The sequence below is a fragment of the Heterodontus francisci genome, chromosome 2 (genome assembly GCF_036365525.1).
Source record: "Heterodontus francisci isolate sHetFra1 chromosome 2, sHetFra1.hap1, whole genome shotgun sequence".
Lineage (NCBI taxonomy): Eukaryota > Metazoa > Chordata > Chondrichthyes > Heterodontiformes > Heterodontidae > Heterodontus > Heterodontus francisci.
Window position 1 is genome coordinate 66,775,119 of NC_090372.1, and position 23,985 is coordinate 66,799,103.

At 42.6% G+C, this 23,985-nt stretch overlaps 1 protein-coding gene across 1 annotated transcript in view; it reads left to right on the forward strand.

Moving 5' to 3' along the window:
* ice1 (KIAA0947-like (H. sapiens)) overlaps positions 1–23,985 on the forward strand; it is a 105,102-nt gene that overhangs the window by 63,434 nt on the left and 17,683 nt on the right. Inside the window, exons 14-17 of the mRNA XM_068058736.1 lie at positions 8,049–8,217; positions 10,401–10,561; positions 19,632–19,822; positions 23,741–23,847. Coding sequence (XP_067914837.1) covers positions 8,049–8,217; positions 10,401–10,561; positions 19,632–19,822; positions 23,741–23,847 — 628 coding nt within the window. The remainder of the gene's footprint in view (positions 1–8,048; positions 8,218–10,400; positions 10,562–19,631; positions 19,823–23,740; positions 23,848–23,985) is intronic.

Below are 23,985 nucleotides of genomic sequence, written 5' to 3' on the forward strand. Positions count from 1 at the left end.
CAAAATATTGCTTTTATTCTTCAAAATTTCATCTAGTACAGTAATGATTCTGTTGTAGGACTGAATAGTTAATTGTGATTGCAAATCATTTTTCTTTGTCCTGTGTGTCAGACTCTTGAATTAGAATTAGAATTAGAATATTACAGCGCAGTACAGGCCCTTCGGCCCTCGATGTTGCGCCGATCATCTGACCTACACTATTCCATTTACATCCATATGTCTATCCAATGACCACTTAAATGCCCTTAAAGTTGGCGAGTCTACTACTGTTGCAGGCAGGGCGTTCCACGCCCCTACTACTCTCTGCGTAAAGAAACTACCTCTGACATCTGTCCTATATCTTTCACCCCTCAACTTAAAGCTATGTCCCCTCGTGTTTGCCATCCTCATCCGAGGAAAAAGACTCTCACTATCCACCCTATCTAACCCTCTGATTATCTTGTATGTCTCTATTAAGTCACCTCTCCTCCTCCTTCTCTCTAACGAAAACAACCCCAAGTCCCTCAGCCTTTCCTCGTAAGACCTTCCTTCCATACCAGGCAACATCCTAGTAAATCTCCTCTGCACCCTTTCCAAAGCTTCGACATCCTTCCTATAATGCGGTGACCAGAACTGCACGCAATACTCCAGGTGCGGCCTCACCAGAGTTTTGTACAGCTGCATCATGACCCCGTGGCTCTGAAACTCGATCCCCCTACTAATAAAGGCTAACACACCATATGCCTTCTTAACAGCCCTATTAACCTGGGTAGCAACTTTCAGGGATTTATGTACCTGGATACCAAGATCTCTCTGCTCATCTACACTACCAAGAATCTTCCCATTAGCCCAGTACTCTGCATTGCTGTTACTCCTTCCAAAGTGAATCACCTCACACTTCTCCGCATTAAACTCCATTTGCCATCTCTCAGCCCAGCTCTGCAGCCTATCTATGTCCCTCTGTACCCTACAACACCCTTCGACACTATCCACAACTCCACCGACCTTCGTGTCATCCGCAAATTTACTAACCCACCCTTCTACACCCTCATCCAAGTCGTTTATAAAAATGACAAACAGCAGTGGCCCCAAAACAGAACCTTGCGGTACACCACTAGTAACTAAACTCCAGGATGAACATTTGCCATCAACCACCACCACCAATTCAATGTCTTTTCCCCTTTTTAAAAGTAATGATACTAATCCATCACAAATAACATGGAATTCTAATTCTCAGCCATTCTCAAGTTTAAAATTACATGATAAGCTCATGCAACATGTATAAAAAAGAAATCCTTAGTTTTTTTTTAAATGAATATTTTATTTCAAGAAACCAAACACTAGAAATAAACAGGATGCAAGTTGAAACTGGAAAACTAACAAACTAATGATGGGCTATAAACATTTCTTTGTTTATTTTGTAATTTAAAAAGAAAATTTCATATATTAATGGTCATAAAATAGGGGAGATGGTCCTTACATGTTGCTGAACTTGTTTGCGGAGAGGAGGTAATAATGGGCTCAACACTTGCCATGTCCAGTCATTATAGGAGTAGTAATCAATATAACACATGGAATGATTTTATTGCCAGATGAGTAGAGTGTAATTCAGAGACTATCATGCTGAAGTTTCAGTCTGCTCTGGTAAAACTGCACCTTGAACACTGTATTCAGTTTTGGTCACAAAAGTATGAAGGAAACGCCTTGGAGGTGATACAGAACCGTGTCACATGGCCGATGCCCAATGTCAGAGAGGGGTGTGTCAGAAGGAAAGGTTAGAAAAGCTCAGACTCTTCAGCTTTGAAAGAAAACAAATGTGAGAGGACCTTATAGAAGTTTATACAATATTAATTTAAGAGCTAGTTAGATGTTTCTGTGGAAAAATCATTTAGGATCATTTAGGACTGAAATGAGGAGAAATTACTTCGCTCAAAGTGTTGTGAATCTTTGGAATTCTCTACCCCAGAGGGTTGTGGATGCTCTATTGTTGAATACATTTAAGGCTGAGATAGACAGATTTTTGGTGTCTCAGGGAATCTAGGGATATGGCGAGCAGGCGGGAAAGCGGAACTGAAGCCGAGGATCAGTCGTGATCATATTGAATGGTGGAGCAGAGTCAGTGGGCCATGTGGTCGTCTCCTGCTCCAGTTTCTTGTGTAAGGGTGAGCTAGATGGGCTGATTGGCTTCCATGATCTATACATAGCTGTATGATCTAGTGAGTCCTTGAGCTATACAAAGCAGAAGATTCCAGCCTGCTATGTCAATGTTTAGGCTCAGATATGAATTATGGCCACTTTGTGAGATACCTGAAGGTGACTCCTTGACGACAGGAGGATAAGGGGTGAAAATATAACGCAAAAGCAAATTTTAAATAAATTCGAATTAAAGAATCATCTTTCTGTATGCTAATTACTGATAGTGAAAGTACAACATAGATACCTCAATAACTAGTTCAGAATTACTCCAGCAGATGGCAGCTAAGCTAAAGACTGCTTGCGCCTTTACAGTGATTGAAGCTCAGCTGATGGACTCAATTTTTTAATAGAAATAACTGCAAATGCTGTAATTCTGAAACATAAAAAACATACTGGCGATAAACGTAGGCATAATGTTTCATTTGATGCCCTGAACTTCACAGGCAGCATGGGCTGTTTATAAAAAGTAAACAAAATATTTAGCTAAATTTTGTTGTACCTTAGGTCATAATTATTTGAAAACTCCTATTTAAAAAAAATTGGTATATGTAAGATTCTTCATTCTATGTAAATTGCGTGCATTTCTTTCCATAAAACTCAACCTTCTCAAAGGTTAATGTAATAATCCTATAAAGCTTCTGTTTCTGTCATTAGATAAGAAGTTGGGCAATAAATGTAAGAGTTTACCAGCTTTGAGAAAAACTTATCAGTGATAGATTTAGGGCACCAATGGTAAGTGGAAAATGTCAAAAAAATTGGATGCGTTTAATGGCTAGAGGGGTGTATAAGATTATTATGTAGTCAAAGAGCTTGGATGATAGAACAAGTATGAAAAAAGCATGAGTTTAAAAGAGAAGGTGATGGAAATACAAGGCAGATCTGTTAACTTGCCTTTTCTCTTTACAGATGCTAACATTTTAGCTATGTACCGTTCATCAAAACTAAAAACTTCTCTGCCCCCAACCCCACATTCAGTGTATTTACACCTAATCTGCACTAATGCTTTGTCTTTCAACACACCATTAACATATTGTTTGCCTTTGCTCCGTGACCTTTTGGTCAGCTATGTGGCCTGGTCCAATCTGCACCTTCTCCTTTGTTATCTCTTGCCCCACCCCCACCTCACTTGCTTATAATCTGTGACTTTTCTAATATTTGTCAGTTCCGATGAAGGGTCACTGACCCGAAACGTTAACTCTGCTTCTCTTTCCACAGATGCTGCCAGACCTGCTGAGTGATTCCAGCATTTCTTGTTTTTATCCCACATTCTGCTCGCCTACATCCTGTTGCAGTCAGTTTGTATCATCCTTACTGCCACACCTCCAAGTTTGGCATCACTGGCAAATTTTGAAATTTGACTCTGTATTCAAACATTCAAGTCATTTGTATATATATCCAAAAAAGCTGTAGTCCTAGCAGTGAACTTGGGGGAAACATCACCATCCTCCAGTCTGAAAGACAACAATTGAATCGTAGAAAAATTACGGCACAGAAGGAGGCCGTTCAGCCCTTCGTGTCTGCGCTGGCCGAAAAAAAACTAGCCACCCAATCTAATTCCACCTACTAGCACCTGGTCCATAGCCATGCAGATTACAGCACTTCAGGTGCATATCCAGGTACCTTTTAAATGAATTGAGGGTTTCTGCCTCCACCACAGTGCCTGGCAGTGAATTACAGACATCCATCACCTTCTGGGTGAAAAAGTTTTTCCTCATGTCCCCTCTAATTCTTCTACCAGTCACCTTAAATCTGTGTCCACTGGTAATTGACCTCTCCACTAGTGGAAACAGGTCGTTCCTGTCTATTCTATCTAGGCCCCTCATAATTGTGTTCACCTCAATTAAGTCACCCCTCAGCCTCTTTTGTTCTAAGGAAAACAACCCTAGCCGATCCAATCTTTCCTCATAGCAGCAACTTTCAAGCCCTGGCAACATTCTTGTAAGTCTCCTCTGTACTCTGTCCAGAGCGATTATGATCTTCCTATAATGTGGTGACCAGAACTGTACGCAATACTCCAGCTGTGGCCTAACCAGCGTTTTATACATTTCCAGCATTACATCCCTGCTTTATATCCTATACCTCTGCCAATAAAGGAAAGCATTCCATATGCCTTCTTCATTCTATCTCTATCTATGTCCTGCCACCTTCAGGGACCTGTGGACATACACTCCAAGGTCTCTCACTTCTTCTACCCCTCTCAATATCCTCCCATTTATTATGTATTACCTTGCTTTGTTTGCCCTCCCCAAATGCACTACTTCACACTTATCTGAATTGAATTCCATTTGCCACTTTTACGCCCACTCAATCAAACCATTGCTATAATTCTGGAGTCTACAGCTGTCCTCTTCACTGTCAACTACCCAGCCAATATTCGTGTCATCAGCAAATTTCCCAATCATGCCTCCCACGTTTAAGTCCAAATCCTTAATATATACCACAAACAGCAAGGGACCCAACACTGAGCCCTGTGGAACACCACTGGAAACAGCTTTCCACTCTCAAAAACATCTGTCGACTACTTTGTTTCCTGTCACTGAGCCAATTTTGGATCCAACCTCCCACATTCCCCTGTATCCCATGGGCTTGCATTTTACTGGCCAGGCTGCCATGCGGGACCTTGTTAAGTGCTTTACTGAAATCCACATAGACCTTATCCACTGCACTACCCTCATCAATCCTTGTTACTTCCTCAAAAAACTCACCTTCCCTTAACAAATCCATGCTGACTTTCCCTGATTAATCCGTGCCTTTCCAAGTGGCAGTTCATCCTGTCCCTCAGAATTGATTCTAATCATTTACCCACCACCGAGGTCAGACTGACTGGCCTATAATTATTTGGCCTATCCCTCGCACCCTTTTTAAACAATGGTATAACGTTCATAGACCTCCAGTCCTTTGGCACTTCGCCCGTATCCAGTGAGGATTTGATGATGATCGTCAGCGTATCTGCTATTTCCTCCCTGGCCTCCTTTAACAACCTGGGATGCAATCCATCCAGCCCTGGCTATTTATCCACTTTCAAGAATGTCAGACCCTCTAGTACTTATTCTCTCATCATGCTTATTGTATCCAATATTTCACACTCCTCTTTAACTACAATGTCTGCATCAACCCTCTCCTTTGTGAAGACAGAGACAAAAAACTCATTCAGAACCTTGCCTACATCATCTGCATCCACGTGCAAGTTCCCTTGTCTGATAGGCCCTACCCATTCCTTAGTTATCCTCTTGCTCTTAACATACTGATAAAACATCTTCGGGTTTTTCTTGATTTTACCTGCCAATAATTTTTCATGTCCTCTCTGCTTTTCTAATTTCCTTTTTTACTTCACCCCAGCACTTTCTATACTTCTCTATGCTTTCTCAAGTATTAAGATTTTTGTGATCATCATAAGCTTTCTTTTTCTGCTTTAACTTGCCTTGTAAGCTTCTTGATAACCAGAGGACTCTAGATTTGGCCGTTCCACCATTTACCTTGTGGGGACACTGTAGTATCCCGCCTATGAATGCCTCCCACTGGTTTGCCACTGATTTCCTTCAAGTAGCTGTATCCAGTCCACTTTCGCCAGATCACCTCTCAGTTTTGTAAAATTTGCCTTCCCCCAATTTAGAACTTTTGCTCCTGTTTTATTATTGTCCTTTTCCATGATTATGCCAAAACTATTATGGTCACTAACTCCAAAATGGTCACTCACTTTACTTCATCCACTTGCCCAGCTTCATTACCGAAGACTAAATCTAGAATTGCACCCTCTGTCGTTGGGCATGTTACGTGCGGCTAAAAAAATTCTCTTGAATGCAGTTCAAGAATTTTGTGCACTCTGTGCCCTTCACACTGTTTGTATCCCAGTTGATATTCAGGTAGTTGAAATCCCCTACTATTAATGCCCTATAGTTTTTGCACTCAGAAATTTGCCTATGTATTTGTTCTTCTATCTCCCTCTCACTATTTGGGAGTCTATAGTACACTCCTTGTAGTGTGGCTGCCCCTTTTTTATTTCTGAGCTCCACCCATATGGCCTCATTTGATGATTCATTTAGCATATCATCCCTCCTCACAGCTTTTATTGATACCTTGACTAATAATGCTACACCCCCTCCTTTTTTATCCCCCTCTCTATCCCGCCTGAAAACTTTATATCCCGGGATGTTGAGCTGCCATTCTTGCCCCTCTTTAAGCCAAGTTTCTGTTAGAGCAATCTGTGGCCTCAGCTCATCGGCTTTATTTACTATACTCCTTGCATTTAAATAACCCATTTACCAATACTTGCTGTTTTCTGTCCTTAAGCCAATTTTTCATCCAAACTGACATTGGCTCTCCTAGTCTATGAGCCTCAGTTTTGTTAACCAGCCTTTTATGTGGTACCTTGTCAGATGCTTTCTTAAGATCCATGTAGACAACATCCATTGCTTTCCCTTTATCAACCTCCTCTGTTACTTTGTCAAAAAATTCAATTAGTCAAGCATGATCTACCTTGTACAAATCCATGCTGGCTCTCCCTAATTAACTCAAACCTCTCCAAGTGCCTGTTGTTTATTTTTTTCCCCTGATTATTGTTTCTAAAACCTTACCCACCACTAATGTTAAAGTGGCCTATAGTACTAGGGATGTCCTTACCCTTATTCAAGAAAGGGTGTGTCACAATTCACCACTCTCTAATCCTCTGGCACCTTGCCTATATCTTGGGAAGATTGGAAGATTATGGTAAGCCTTTCAACTTTCTCCACTCCCACTTCCTTTAGCAACCTGGGATGCAAGCCATCCGGACCAGGAATCGTACCCACTCTAAGCATAGTCAGCCTTTCCAGTACATCCTGCCTATCAGTTTTCACCCTATCCATGACCTCTACCATCTCTGCTTCTACCAATATTTTATTAGCATCCTCTTCCTTAGTAAACATTGATACAAAGTATTCATTAAGTATTCTAGCCGTGTCCTCTGCCTTGAAGCATGTATCACCTTCTTTGTCCCGAATAGACCTTTTACTACCTGGTTACTATTATCATGCCGGCAGAAGATTTTTGGGTTCCCTTTCATGTTATTTATTCTCAGATTCTCTCATTGCCAGTGTTATTTTCCTCTTCACTTCCCCTCTGAACTTATTGTATTTGGCCTGGTTCTTGCTTGAAGAATTCACCTGACGAGCATCAAACATCCTCCTTTTTTTTTGTTTCATGATATTCTCTATCTCCCTCGTCATCCAGGGAGTCCTGGCTTTGGTTCTCCAACCATTCACCTTTGCTCGAATATACCTAGCCTGTACCTGAAACATCTCTTCCTTAAAGATCACCCATTGTTCTGTTGTAATTTTTCCTGTCAGTCTTTGGTTCCATTTTACCCTAGCTAGATCCCTCCTCATCCCATTGAAGTTATCCCTCTTCCAATTTAGAAGTTCTGCTATCGATTGTTACTTGCTCTTTATTACTTATCTAAACCTTAGGATACAATGATCACTCTTACCCAAGTGTTCCTCCCCAGGTTCTTCAGCTGGAATTTTTCGTTGGGCAGGAGGCCCCATCCACTGGCCGAAAAGTCGGTGGTGAGCCCGCCTCCACCGGACCTGGGGAGCCAGGCCAGGATTTTTTGCTCCCCAGGCTCTTAATTGGTCTAATTAATTAATTGCGTATGGGCAGTAAAATTTAAAGGGGCTGTACACTTAAACAAATCACCTGCGCCCTCCAAAATAAAATTAGAGGGTACCTTGATCAAGAGATAATAAATGAGAGAAGGCTCTTGTGGAGTATGAATAACAGTATAGACCAGTTAGACCGAATGGCCTATTTCTGTGGAGCAGATTCTCTATAAAATATCAGAGGCATTTTGGTAGTTGTTGATGCAGTAATCTCTTCACTTGTTTCTTTAATGGCAGGATTTAACAGAAGCTTTACTGATGGCTATCATCAAGAAACTGAAAGCTGAGCAAACAACCCTTGATGGTAACCGTCTTCAGGCACTTTCTCGAGTTTATGTTGCTATCTGCCGACAACAAGGAGATCTTGAAAGAGCTCGTCTCCTTTCTTACAGTATCTTAAAGGAAGGTAAGTTGATGAAGCATCTGAATTGCATAATGACGCTGATGCAAAATAAACTAATGGAACCTGTTATTTTGGATGCCCTAGTGAAATTGTAGCTGTTGATCTTAATCAGATGCCCTTCAGTAAATAAAATCTTTAGTTATTAAATGCATTTTTTTAGTTCATTCATGGGATAAGGGCATTGCCCATCCCTATTTGTCCTTTGGAAAGTGGCGAGCCACCTTCTTAGAACTGCTGCAGTCCATGTGGTATTGGTGCTTCCACAATGCTGTTGGGGAGGAAGTTCCAGAATTTTGACCCAATGATGATGAAGGAACAGCAATGTAGTTCCAAGTCAGGATGGTGTGTGACTTGGAGAGAAACTTGCAGGTGGTGGTGTTCCCATGTCTGCTGCCCTTGTTCTTTGAGGGGGTGGAGGTTGTGGGTTTGGAAGCTGCTGTCAGAGAAACCTTGACAAGTTGCTGCAGTGCATCTTGTAGATGATGCACACTGCAGCCACAATGCACTGGTGGTTAAGGAAGTGAATGTTTAAAGTGGTGCCTATCAAGCCCCAAGTCTGAGCCCATTAGCCCTATTTCGATTAACTAAGGTTATTAGGGCTATTTTGAATGCAGTTTTAATCTGTACTGGAGTTTAAGAAAACTTCATAACTACATTTTCCAGGTAGAAGAGGGCAGGGGATTGCAAGAGTTTCATAATTGTGGCTCTCATTTTACACCCTCTCCTCCATTGTTTGTAGGAACATTTATCAGCTGGCAAAAAGAGGGTAAAAGCTGCAATCAATCTGCAAAGGCCATAAATTTGCAAATTTGCTCTTTTTGCACTGCTTAGCTGGGAAGTATATGGCCTCTCTGCACCTTCTTTTTCAGCCATCACATTTAAAAGTGTGTTGGGGAAGAAAAGATTTTGAGTGGTAGAATCCAGGCTTCAAAATACTTTTTATTGGATGTATTTTTTAGAAAATAAATTTCTGCACTTTAAGATACTTGCTAGAAATTCATCAGTGGAAAGTTAACACAGAGGATTTTTTTTCTTTTAACAAAAAAATAGAATTGTTTCTTTCATTGTCCTGGTTTGGAGCCACCAGCCACATGGCAGGACAGGGAGGTGGTGGCGTAGTGGTGATGTCACTGGACTAGTAATCCAGAGCCTGGACTAATGCTCTGGGAACACATGTTCGAATCTCACCATGGCAGATGGTGAAATTTGAGTTCAATTAATAAATCTGGAATTAAAAAGCTAATCCATGGTGACCATGAAACCATTGTCGATTGTTGTAAAAACCCATCTGGTTCATTAATATCCTTTAGAGAAGGAAATCTGCCATCCTTACCTGGTCTGGCCTACATGTGATTCCAAACCCACAGCAATGTAGTTGACTCTTAAATGCCCTCTGAAATGGCCTAACAAGCCTCTCAGTTCAAGGGCAATGGATGGGCAATAAATGCTGGCTGGTCAGCATGTGCCCTAAAATCCATCTTCACTTGTGAAGAAGGAACTTTGAGAGTAGATGTTTCCTATGTTGCTGAGCCCCTGCAAATTTAAACAGATGAAGCTAGTGCAAACTGAGCATCATAGCATGGCACTAACTGTTCAAACTCCCAGTATCACTGACTCTTCCTATACTGCATAGAGTCAGAGGGGGGAGGATGGTATATTGTATGCTGACAAGGAGTCAGAGAACGGAGAGCAAGAGACTGACAGGTCAAAACTGAAGACAAAATCTGAAGCTGTGACAACATTGATGTTAAGTGAGATTCATGAATACTAAATATCTTTGCCTGTAGCAGATACAAGAAACCTACGAATGCAGATGAGTGAGCCTAGACCAGAAGCAGAAATTTTTATATAATCAAAGTCTTGATATTTTGAAGTTTTTGCCAGGTATCTCAGACTTTGATATATTGAGACTCCAGTATATTTCACACAGTATCAGAAAAAATTTGTAAGGGGGAAACATTCAATGTTTTTAATTTAGCTGGAATTATTCTATTTCAAAATGTATGAAGCTGATATCTAAAATTCTATTTCTCTGAATGTCTTATAACACTGAATGTTGCTCAGTGTGTAGTTCTGGTTTGTTTCATCTCAGTTCTGCATGTCCCATATGAGTGCAGGTCATAGATTTATACGGTCTAGCTCAAAGTGTACACCAGCCTTACTATTTGGTGATACTATTTTTCCAGACTTTCCAGATTCAAGCAAACTGTTGTTGCACATCTTGAGTGTTTGGCAGAACATATTTTCTATGCAAGGACCAGTTAATAAAGCTATGCAAGCTGTTGCCAAGCAACGTGCCAAAGGAGATGTTCTGAATTGTTTGAGCGCATACCTCAATTGGGAGAAGGTAATGTTTCTTTATTACATTTTCAGTTTGAGTGCATTGGGAAATCTTTACTTAATTTGCTAAAAGTAGCCAGAATCTTTCACATTTCACAGCAGCATTTTCCTTTTGAGTTTTCAACAGGAGAAAAAATGTTTTGCCAATACATTTATCAGTTAACTAAGTAGGCACATATCTTTTGTGGTTTTTATGTAAGAAACTAAAAGGTAGTATCACATTGGCTGCAGGCTGTTGTTAAACCATCATTTGGTGCTTTCATATCAGCAGCGTTATAACTATCGTGTTATGTGCAACTTCCTTTGTTGTGTCCTGACCTATTCCAAAACAGAATTCCACTCTATGTAAAGGAGTTCTTTGCCAAGATAGTGTTGAAGGTAGAATGTCAAATATTCCAGATCAGTCACCAACAGTATGGCAATTAAAAATGCAGAAGGAAAATAACAGACCTCTCAATGTGCTGTTTATTTGTAGCCTGGGCTCTGCAGCATATTTAACCATTAACCTGATCTCCTCAAGTGCCCCCTGTGGGCAAAGGCCTATGTAGACAAATACAGGTAATTGCAAATAAAAACAAGAAATGCTGGAACCACTCAGCAGGTCTGGCAGCATCTGTGGAAAGAGAAGCAGAGTTAACGTTTCGGGTCAGTGACCCTTCTTTGGAACCGAAGCATCCGCAGTATTTTGCTTTTATACAGGTAATTGCATCTTTTTGTCACTTTTGAGGTCAATCAGACAGCAGTTGTAACTGCTTATAAATTTCTGGCTTCGGTGAAAAGATTCCATCATGTAATGGTTGCCATTCTCCCATTTTCAGTTCAGAAAACAATTGTTTCTCAAGTGCAACAGATGTGTGCTAGATACACGACATTTTTTTAATGGTACAGATTCACTCTCAACAGTATAAAATTACTATTTTGCCAGGGTTGCACATGAAATCGAGATTAAGTGGGCTCCTCAAGTCAAGTGGGATTAAAGACAGGTTATAAATGAAGGGCTGTGACATTGGTGGCTGGAAGAAGTAATGGGGAAAGTTTTAGCAGTTTGGGGATGATAGAGCAGGGTTGGTGAAGTGAGGAAGAGGGGAATATCCGGGGCTGCATTGCAGTCTGAGGGTCGGGATGTGGTAGGTAAGTTTAGAATGACTGTTTTGGCTTATATGACATCAGGTATATTTCATTGGAGGGATACAGAGGTATGATCTCCTGACTTATTGTCTGCATTCCTGGAAAGTTTCAGGAATCAGTTGGTGAGAGTGTAGTACTTTTTGATGAAGACCAGGGAAGGTGAGTTAAGGTTGGAGAGCTGAATGTGATTCTGTGAAGCAACATTCTCTTTGGCCACTATAGAGAGGCTGTGAGAGCTTCATCGTGGCCTTAGTTGAATCCTAATTGAAACTGCCTTCAGGGTAACTTTATACTGAGATATGTATGAACGGGAAACTATGTAAGGCTCATGCAGCAGTGAGAGAGTGTCACTGACTTTTTATTGAGGACCATAATCCCACCTTGGTCAACATCTAAAAGTTAGGCAAGTTACAAATGTTTGCCCAGAAGCACATATAGCAGCAAGATTCCCAAGGGCTGCAGGTGAATCATAGCATGATGCAGCACAGACAGAGGCCATTTGGCCTATCGCGCTTGCGCTGACTCGTTGATAGAAATATCCAATGAATCTCATTCCCCTGCTCTTTCCCCATAGCTCTGTATATTTTTTTCCCCTTCAAGTATTTATCCTATTCCTTTTGAATGTTGCAATTAAATTTGCTACCATCACCCTTTCAGGCACATTATTCCAGCTCACAGCAACGCATTAAAAAAAAGTTTTCTCATGCCATCTCTGGTTCTTTTGCAAATCGCCTTAAATCTGTGTCCTCTGGTTACTTGCCCTCTACTACTGGAAACAAGTTCTCTTTATTTCTTTATTTACTCGGTCAAGCCATTCATCAAATCTCCTTTTAAACTTCTCTGCTATAAGAAGAGCAACCCCAACTTCTCCAGAATCTCCACATAACTGAAGTCCCTGATCCGTGGTGCCATTCTAGTAAATCTCTTTTGCACCCTGTCCCAGGCTTTGACATCCTTCTGAAAGTGTGGTGCTCAGAACTGAGTATGGTACCATATCAGGCTGAGGCCTAACCAGTGTTTTATAACGATTTAGCATAACTTCCTTACTTTTGTATTCCATTCCTCTACTAATTAAACCAAGGATCGTATATGCTTTTTTTTTTAAACAGCTTCCTCAACTTGTCCTGTCACCCTCTAAGATTTGTGTACATACTCCCCCATCTACTGCTGCCTTAAAAATATTCAAAGACTCTGCTCCGCTGCCTTTGAGGAAGAGAATTCCAAAGACTCTCAACCTTCTGAGAGAAAACGTTTCTCCTCATCTCTGTCTTAAATGGGCGACCCCTTATTTTTAAACAGAGACGCCTAGTTCTAGATTCTCCCACAAGAGGAAACATGCTTTCCACATCCACCTTGTCAAGACCCCTCAGGATCTTATGTGTTTCAATCAAATCACCTCGTACTGTTCAAAACTCCAGCAGATACAAGCCTAGCCTGTCCAAACTTTCCTCGTAAGACAAGCCGCCCATTCCAGGGATCAGTCTAGTAAACCTTCTCTGAACTGCTTCCAACGTATTTACTTCCTTCCTTAAATAAGGAGACCAATACTGTACACAGTACTCCAGATGTGGTCTCACCAATGCCCTGTATAACTGAAGCATAACCTCCCTACTTTTGTATTCAATTCCCCTCACAATAAACGATAACATTGTATAAGCTTTCCTAATTGCTTGTATATATCATATTGTGCGACTTCCTTTGGTGTATCCTGACCTATTCGAAAACAGAATTCCGCTCTGTGTAAAGGAGTTCTTTGCCAAGATGGTGTTGAAGGGAGAATCTCAAATATTACAGATCAGTCACCAACAGTATGGCAATTAAAAATGCAGAAGAAAAGTAACAGACCTCTCATGGTGCTGTTTATTTGTAACCTGTACCTGCATGCTAACCTTTTGCACTAGGCCACCCAGATCCCTCTGCATCTCAGAGCTCTGCAATCTTTCACCATTTAGATAATATGCTTTTATAATTCTTCCTGCCAAAATGAACAATTTTGCATTTTCCCCACATAATACTCCATTTGCCAGATCTTTGCCCACTCACTTAACCTATCTATATCCCTTTGTAGTCTCCTTATGACCTCTTCACAAGTTACTTTCCTACTTATCTTTGTGTCATCAGCAAATTCAGCAACTATACCTTCGGTCCCTTCATCCAAGTCATTTATATAAATTGTAAAAAGTTGAGGCCCCAGCACAGATCCCTGTGTCACACCACTCGTTGCATCTTGCCAACCAGAAAATGACCCATTTATGCTGACTCTCTATTTCCTGTTAGCTAGCCAATCTTCAATCCATGCCAACATGTTACCCACTACACCATGAGCTTTTATTTTCCACAATGACCTTTGATGTGGCACCATATCAAATGCCTTCTGGAAATCTAAGTGTGGTACATCCACTGGTTCCCCTTTATCCACAGCACATGTTACTTCTTCAAAGAGCTCCAATAAATTGGTTAAACATTATTTCCCTTTCACAAAGCCATGTTGACTCTGCCTGATTACCATTAATTTTTCTAAGTGCCCTGCTAGAATATCTTTAATAATAGCTTCTAACATTTCCCTATGACAGATATTAAGCTAACTGGCCTGTAGTTTCCTGCATTCTGTCTCCCTTTTTGAATAAAGGAGTTACATTCACTATTTTACAATCTATAGGAACCTTCCCTGAATCTAGGGAATTATGGAAAATTAAAACTAGCGCATCAACTATCTCACTAGCCACTTCTTTTAAGACCCTAGGTTGAATTCCATTAGGACCTGGGGATTTGTCAGCCTGCAACTCCAACAATTTGCTCAGTACCACTTCCCTGGCGATTGTAATTTTCTTGAGTTCCTCCCTCCCATTTCCTGATGTACAGCTATTTCTGGGGTGTTACTTGTATGTATCATAGTGAAGACCCATGCAAAGTACCTATTCAATTCATCTGCCATCTTATTTTCCATTAATTCCCCAGACTCGCTTTCTATAGGGCCAAAGCTCATTTTGTTAACTTTTTTTTTCTTTTTTTGAATATAGAAACTCTTACACTCTGTTTTTATATTTCTAGCTAGCTTTCTCTCATACTCTAATTTTTCCCTCCTTATTAATCTTTTAGTCATTCTTTGCTTTTTTTAATATTCTGTTCAATCTTCTGACCTGCCTCCCATCTTTGCGCAACTCTATGCTTTTTCTTTGCGTTTAATACAGTCTTTAACTTTTTTAGTTAACCACAGATGGTGGGTCCCCCCACACTTGGAATTTTTCTTACTATCAAAATGTACAACTTCATATTTCTTTGTTAACAACAGCAACTTGTATTTATATAGAACCTTTAACATAGTAGAACATCTGGGCCGGAATTCTAAGCACCCCCCCCAAGGGGTGGGAGGGGGGTAAAATGGAGCGGAAGGCTCTGGGGGCCCTTCCTGACCTGCTCCCGCCTCCACCGCCACTTTACACAGGGCAGTGGTGGCTAAAAACTATCTGCCCACCCCAGGCCAATCAAGGCCCTTAAGTGGCCACTTAAGGGTCTCTGCCCCCCTCCACAGGGATTTTACCCATGAGTGATCCGACGGTCAGGCCCAAGAAAAGCCACCTGTTAAAAGCAGGTGGCTGTCTGACGTCCTGGTGAGGGGCCCTCATGATTGGGAACCCTGTGCCCAACGGAGGGCCACACCTGATGCCCCAACCACTCCCAACATCCAACAACCCCCCCCCCTTCCCTGTCCCCCCAATCGACCACCCTTGCCTCTCCAGGGCCCGACCGGTCCCCCTGGTGAGGCAACAGAAACTTGCCCGCCTTCTGGAGCTCCCCAACATCATATTCTGTTGAGTGGGCTGTAGTCCCAGCAATGGCCACCACTCCCAGTGGCATTGCTGGGACAGAGAGCTGCCGGCAGCTCTATTAGGTGGGACGTACTACCTCAAGCAGGTGGAAGTCCTGACTCAGACCAATTAAAGCCCGGGGACCCACAAAATACGCGTCGGATCCCCAGGCCAGGCAGAAGCAGGTTCACCACCGACTTTTCAGTCAGTGGACGGCTCCCATCCGCCGAGGTTAAAATCCCGGCCCCCGAGGCATTTCACAGGGCTGTTATCAAAAATACTTAAGCATGGAAAAACATGATGCTACTACAGATGACCAAAAACTTCGTCAAGGGGATAGGTCTTAAGAAGTGAAGACAAAGAGAATGTGAGGCGGAGAGGATCAGGGATAGAATTCCAGAGCTTAAGGCCTTGGCAGCTAAAGGCACAGCAATCAATGTTGGACGTCCGAGGCCAGAACAGGAGGAATGCAGACCTCTTGGAGAGCTGGAGCAAACCACAAAGACAGGGAATGTCAAGACCAAGGAGTGACCCAAAAACAAGGATGAGAACTTCAAAATCAAGATGTTGCTCACCTGGGAGCCACTGTAGGTCAGCGAGCGCAGGGGTAATGGTTGAACAAGATTGGTGCAAGTTAGGACATGGGCAGCAAAGTTTTGGATAACCTCAAGTCCACACTGTGTAGAATGTGGGACACCGGCCAGGAGTGGATTGGAATAGTCAAGCATAGAGGTAGCAAAGGCATGGATAAGGGTTTCAGTAGCTGAGGTGGGGATGGAGCTGGGCAATGGCATGTAGGGGAAAATAGGCAACCATAATGATAAAAAGATAGACTTGCATTTATATTGTGCCTTTCATGACCACCGGACAGCCTTTGAAGTACTAATGAAGTGTAGACACTATTGTAAGGTAGGAAATGGAGCAGCCAGTTTGCTCAAGGCATGCTCCCACATTTTTGTGCTGTTGATTGAGAGATAAATATTGGCCAGGACACTGGGGATAACTCCCCTACTCTTGTTCAAAATAATGTCATGGGATCTTTTACGTTCACCTGAGAGAGTAGTTGGGGCCTCAGTTTCACGTCTCATCTGAAAGGTGGCACCTCCAACAGTGCAGCACTCCCGGGACTTGAATCTGGAATCTTCTGATTCAAGAGGCCAGAGTGCCACCAATGAAGCCACAGCTGATGGCACAGATATGTGGTTGGAAGCTGCTTTCGAGGTCAACTGTAACACCAAGGTTGCAAACTGTATGGTTCAGCCCCAAACTGTTTCCAGGGGGTGGAATGGAGTCACTTGCAAGAAAATAGGCTATGGTGGAGACATGGTCTTCCCGTTATTTATTTAGAGGAAATTTCTGCTCATCGAGTATTGGACATTGGACAAGCATGCCCAGATTTCATCTGCCGTGACTCTTCCCATTTCACCAGTTTGTCTATGTCCTCCTGAAATCTGTTACTACCCGCCTCATTGTTTACTACATTTCCGAACTTAGTATCATTTACAAACTTTGAAATAATGCTTTATATACCCAAGTCCATGTCATTCACAAATATCAAAAAGAGCTGTGGTCCTAATACCGACCACTGGGGAACACTGCCATACAACCTGAAAAACAGTTATTCACCACTACTCTCTACTTTCTGTCCCTTAGCCAATGTTGTCCCTTTACTCCCATGGGCTGATATATTGCTAACAAGTCTATTTGGTACTTTGTCAAATGCCTTTGAAAGTCCATATACACAACATCAATCGCACTACCCCTTCAAATGCTTTCTATTACTTCATCAAGGAATGCAATCAAGTGAGTAAAACGCAATTTGCCTTTAACAAATCCATGCTGGCTTTCGTTTATTAGCCCATACTTCTCTAAACGGCAATTAATTTTGTCCCACATTCCTGCCTCTAAAAGTTTCCTCATTGTTGACGATAAGCTGATTGACCTGTAGTTGCCAGGTTTATGCCTCTTCCTTTTTTTTTTAAACAGAGATATAACATTTGCAATCCTCCAATTCTCTGGCACCACTCCCATACCCAAGGAGATTTTGGCCAGAGCCTCCGCCCTCTGTAACCTAGGATGCATTCCATCCGAATCAGGTGACTTTTTCCACTTTGAGGACTGCCAGTTTTTCAGTAACTCTTTATTTTTATCCAATCCAATATCACTACCGCCTCCTCCTTTATTGCCACATTGGCAACATCCTTGTCTCAAGTGAAAACAGAGGCAAAGTACTTATTCATTTAATACCTTAGCCATGCTCTGCGCCTCCACAAGATCTCTTTTTTGGTCATAATCGGCCCCACCTTTCCTTCAAGTACCCATTTACTATTTGTGTTTATAAAAGGCTTTTGGGTTTCCTTTTATGTTGGTCATATTCTGTCTTTGCCCCTTTCAATCCTTTTGAGATCTCCTCTGTACTTTCTGAATTCAGTTTGTGTCTCTACTGTATTATAAACCTTACAATTGTCATAAGCCTCTTTTTTTCTGTCTTACTTTAACCTCTGTATCTTTTAGTTATCCAGGGAGCTTTAGCTTTGGATGCCTTCCGTTTCCCCCTCATAGGAATATGTCTGCTCTGTGCCCAAACCATCTCCTCCAAGGCTTCCCATTGTTCATTTACTGTTTTGCTTACAAATTTTTGATTCCAATCCAACTGCGTCACATCCTTTTTCAACTCACTGAAGCTAACTGTCCTCCAGGTAACTATTTTTATATTTGTTTGTACCTTGTTCTTTTCCATAACTATTTTGACGGAAACCACACCTGCCAAATGGAAACGTTAATTTCATCATACGGAACACTATTTGAGCTGTTACTGGACCTTGAACATAACTTGTTTGAAACGACCACAGGACTGAATGGCTGAAAACATGGCTGCACATTTGCATTCTGAGAGACAGTTGCCCAGAGAGAAACTGGAAGTACACCCGGATTCAATTAGCCAGATGGGTTTTGACAATAATGATGATCAAGATACATTGAATGTGTGTAAGAGGCAACATTTCTCTCCCCCCCTCGCCCACTTGCTGTGTGTGTCTGGGAAGCTTTGAAGAATCAACAAACTTGACCGGTGTTGCTGTTTCAAACAAGGAGCTAGTCACATGATTAACCTGCTGGCCAATCTGGGGATTGATTCAGTTGTGCTCACAGAAAAGTTTTGAAACAGACTGCTTTTTGAAAACCGAAAGAGGAGCAAGGTCTCTCTCTCTCTCTCTCTCTCTCTCTCACGCAAAGTTCCAGGGACTCACAGAAGTAACTTAAGCCTCAAGATGGAAGACCCCCTGCAACCTTCTGGTACCAGCGTAACAAGTTTGAAAGTGTACACTGGCCCCAACAAAAACTGCAAGACTTAACTTCAGTCAAAGACTTAACCAGTATCAGAATTTCATCTACTACTTCAAACCTTCCCCCTTTAATTATTTCTCCTCCTCTGTATCTATTTGTGTGTGTGTTTATCGCAAATGCATGCTAGCGTGGTCGCGTCACGTATTCTTAGTAGTTTTAACTGAGTTTTAATGGTAATAAACTTACCCCTTTCTTGTTTAAATCTGAGAAAACCTGTCTGGTTGATTTGTTTACAATTACAATTAGAGAGCAGTGAGCAAGGACTCACTGAGGGGAAGCTAAAAACACTGTGTTTTAAAAGTTAAACCCTGTAACGGCCAAAGCAGGAAAAGGCCGAGAGGGGAGTCCTAGACCCCTTCCTCACCTGGTCATAACACTATTCTAAAACTGATCATATTATGTTCACTCTTCCCCAAATGCTGTCCCACTAAAACATGTTGGACTTGCCCCACTTCATTCCCCAGAATTGTAACCAGCACTGCTTCCTTCCTCATTGGGCTGGGAACGCACTGATCAAGGAAGTTCTCTTGTACCCATTTTAGTAATTCCTCCACCTCTGTGCCCTTTAAACTGGTACAATCTCAGTCTTTATTCAAATAATTAAAGTGGAGGAAAGCCACAAATGGCTTATGAGTATCATTGCATCAGAGTATGAAAATTTGAACTAATCTGTTTATCCCAAGTTCCAGAGGTGAAAGGATATTGAGCAAGTCCACTGCTCACCTAATTTCTGTCTCAATCATTGAAAATACTGGAAATGTTGAATTTTTTTTATATTTAATGTTTGATTTCCAGAATCCACCTCTGGATGTAAGTTCTTTGGTTTCGAGTTTCCTTATAGCAATGCAACAGAGTCCTAAAGTGAGATTCCAAACAAGTAACGAATATGGAATGGATTTCAATGGTGATATGTGGGAGCTGATTTATGCCATCGATCTGTTGTGTTCCCAACAGCAGTGGACGTGGACACATAACTGCTTCATAAGGTATTTTACAAATATGTTTGAACTAATGAGCTCAAGACATGGAAAATAATCAAAATACTATTCATTTCAAATAACCATAGAACTATTTTAAGTAATTCTAACATATTTTTTTGGTAATTAGCTTACTTGATAAAATCAAAGTGATTACATAGTAATCATTATTTTTTTCAAGTTGATTCTACAGTGTATCAGCATACAACCCATCAGCTTCTGCCATGACACTCATTACCATGAAAAAGCAAAGACTAGATAGTACTCCATTTATAACAGCCGTTTGGAACTGACTAAACAGTTAGCTAATCTCAGTTAGGTACTACAGTTAGTCTCAGCACCCCAAGCTAGGACAGGACAAAAATAAGCCAATTTTCACACACATGGGCCGGAATTTTACGCCCCCAAAGAGCAGGTGGAGGGGGGGTGCGTAAAATGGAGCGGGAGGCTCGGTGGACCCTTCCTGACCCACCACTTTACGCAGGGTGGCGGCGGCAAAAAACGGCCCGCTCGCTACAGGCCAATTAAGGCCCTTAAGTGGCCACTTAATGACCAATTAAGGGCATACGCCCACCGCCATGGTGATTTAACCCGTGGCAGGTTGGGCAGCCAGGCCCGAGAGATGCCGCCTCACAAAAACAGGCGGCTCTCTGACGGCCTTGTGGGGGGGGGGGGGAAAGCCCCCTCATGATCGAGCACCCTGTGCCCGACAGAGGGCCGCCTCTGCTGCCCCAACAACCCCCAACATCGAACGCACCCCCGTCCCCCCAATCAACCACCCTTGCCTCGCCGGGGCCCAACAGATCACCCCTGGCGAGGCAACAAAAGCTTACCTTGGTGCCGGGGCTCCCCGACATCTTCATCTTGAGGCAGGGCTGCAGTCCCAGCAGTGGCCACCGCTCCCAGTGCAGCTGCTGGGACTAAGAGCTGCCGGCCCACTGATTCGCCTCGCCATCAGCTCTATTAGGTGGGACTTCCTGCCTCAAGCGGGTGTAAGTCCCGCCTCAGAACAGTTAAAGGCCGGGGTACAGCAAAATGCGGGTCAGATCCCCAGGCCAGGCGGAATCGAGTTCGCCACCCTTTTCAGTCGGTGGGCGGCTCCCGTCCGCCAAGGGTAAAATCCCAGCCATGATTGCTATTCATTGACACTTGCTGGAGAGTACATGTATTTAGATATCTGGTGGGAGGCGATGGCATAATGGTGATGTCATTGGACTAGTAATCCAGAGGCCTCGGAATATACTCTAGGAACATGGGTTCGAATCACACCAGGGCAGATAGTGAAATTTGAATTCAGTTCATAAAATCTGGAGTTTAAAAAAAAGCTAGTCTAATGGATGTTCATTATTGTAAGATGCCATCTGGTTCACTAATGTCCTTAAGAGAAGGAAATCTGCTGTCCTTGCCTGGTTTGGCCTACATGCGACTCCAGAGCATTGTCGTTGTCTCTTCAGTGCATTCGAAAATGGCCTAACAAGCCACTCAGTTGTATTAAACTGCTACAAAGTCGAAGAAAAGGAATGAAACTGGACAGACCACCTGGCATCAACTAGGCACTGGAAATGACAAGGCAAGCCCAGCCCTGTCAACCCTGAACGTCTTCCTTGCTAACATCTAGGGGCTTGTGCCAAAATTGGGAGAGCTGTCCCACAGACTAGTCAAGCAGCAGTCTGACATAATTTTTCTCTCAGAATCATATCTTACAATGTCCCAGACGCCACCATCAGCATCCCTGAGCTGGTGGTACAGTGCTGTACTGTCGGGATAGAGTTGCCCTGGGAGTCCTCAACATTGACTCCAGACCCCATGAAGTCTCATGGCATCAGGTCAAACATGGGCAAGGAAACTTCCTGCTGATTACCATCTACCGCCCTCCCCCGCCACTTGGAAGAAGCACTGAGGGTACCAAGGGCACAGAATGTACAGTCGGTGGAGGACTTCCATGTCCATCACCAAGAGTGGCTCGATAGCACAACTACTGACCAAGCTGGCTGAGTCCGAAAGGACATAGCTGCAGTCTGCGGTAGGTGATAAGGGAACCAACAAGAGGGAAATACCTACTTGACCTCGTCCACATCAGTCTACCCTGTTGCAGATGCATCTGTCCATGGCATTCGTAGGAGTGACCACCGCACAGTCCTTGTGGAGACGAAGTCCCGTCTTCACATTGAGGATACACTCCATCATGTGTGGCACTACCACCATGCTAAATGGGATAGATTTTGAACAGATCTAGCAACTCTAAGCTGGGCATCCATGAGGCGCTGTGGACCATCAGCAGCAGCAGAATTGTATTCAACCACAATCTGTAACCTCTTGGCCCAGCATATCCTCATCTCTACCATTACCATCAAGCTGGAGGACCAACCCTGGTTCAATGAAGAGTGCAGGAGGGCATACCAGGAGCAGCACCAGGCATACCTAAAAATGAGGTGTCAGTCTGGTGAAGCTGCAACACAGGACTACTTGCATGCTAAACAGCAGAAGCAGCATGCGATAATCAGGGCTAAGTGATCTCACAACCAGTAGATCAGATCAAAGCTCTGCAGTCCTGCCACATCCAGTCAGGAATGGTGGTGGACAATTAGACAGCTAACAGGAGGAAGAGGCTCCACAAATATCCCCATTCTCAACAAATGGGGAGTCCAGCACATCAGTGCAAAGGACAAGGCTGAAGCATTTGCATCCATCTTCAGCCAGAAGTGCCGAGTGGATGATCCAGTTCGACCTCCTCCTGAGGTTCCCAGCATCACACATGCCAGTCTTCAACCAATCTGATTCACTCCACATAAAATCAAGAAACGGCTGAAGGCACTGGATACTACAAAGGCTATGGACGTGACAACTTTCAGGCAATAGTACTGAAGACTTGTGCTCCAGAACTAGCTGCGCCCCTAGCCAAGCTGTTCCAGTACCATTGCCACGCTGGCATCTACCCAGCAATATGGAAAATTATCCAGGTGTGTACTGTACACAAGAAGCAGGACAAATCCAACCCAGTCAATTATTGCCCTGTCGGTCTACTTTCAATCATTAAAATGATGGAAGGGGTCGGCAGCGGTGCTATCAAGCGGCACTTGGTCAGCAATAACCTGCTCAATGACGCTCAGTTTGGATTCTGCCAGAGCCGCTCAACTCCAGACCTCATTATAGCCTTGGTCCAAACATGAACAAAAGAGCTAAACTCGAGGCGAGCTGAGGGTGACTGCCCTTGAAATCAAGGCAGCATTTGACCGGGTATGGCATCAAGGAGCCCTAGCAAAACTGGAATCATGGGAATCAGGGGGAAAATCTCTCCATTGGTTGGAGCCATACCCCAAGGATTGCAGCAGTTCAAGAAGGCAGCTCACCACCACCTTCTGAAGGGCAGTTAGGGATGGGCAATAAAATGCTGGCCTAGCCAGTGATGCCCGCATCCCATGAACGTATAAAAAAATAAGAGCGCTTTGGAGGTATAACCAGCACAAGCCAGTTTACATAATTTTAATGTTTTGTCAGCATTATCAAAGTTGCAGTCACTCAGAAGCATCAACTTGTGAACCATATCTGAAATGCCCTCATAACATTGTCTTGCTGTCAACCTAGCAATCCATTATGCTGCACAGTCCTCCAGAAACATTGACTATTTTCTTTTAATAATTGTTAGTGCCGAGCATTTAAAATAGCTGCTCAATTGAAATATGTGGCTAACAGCCAGCCTCTAAGATGACCATAAAGAAATTAACAACAGCTGTAATATTTCCCTTTGCAAGATATAACTAAGTGCATTAATTTGGCTTCCAGTTCAGTGAAATGGCAAACATGTAAAAAGCTAAGTGCTTTTCTTCGATACAATGTTGTTAATCTTTTCACTGGAAAGTTTATAGTGTGCATTTTCCTTTCTTGATTGTGGTTGATTTCTCTGCTAAGGTTTTATCTTTTTTCTAGGAATGAGGTATGGCCTGTGATGGATAAGTGGATGAAACGCAGAAAAGGACAGAAAAATGTTCTACATATTCAGGATGCCACAGTTGCAGGCGTCATGAGACTTATTGGTAATTAACTTGTTTGCTGGTAACTGTATTTACCTTACCTGAAGATCCTGCTAATCATGAAGTATTCCAATTAAATTTCATGCACCTCATTATAAATTTTGCCACATAGCTTTTGTTTTTTAAGCCCTCTAAAAATTG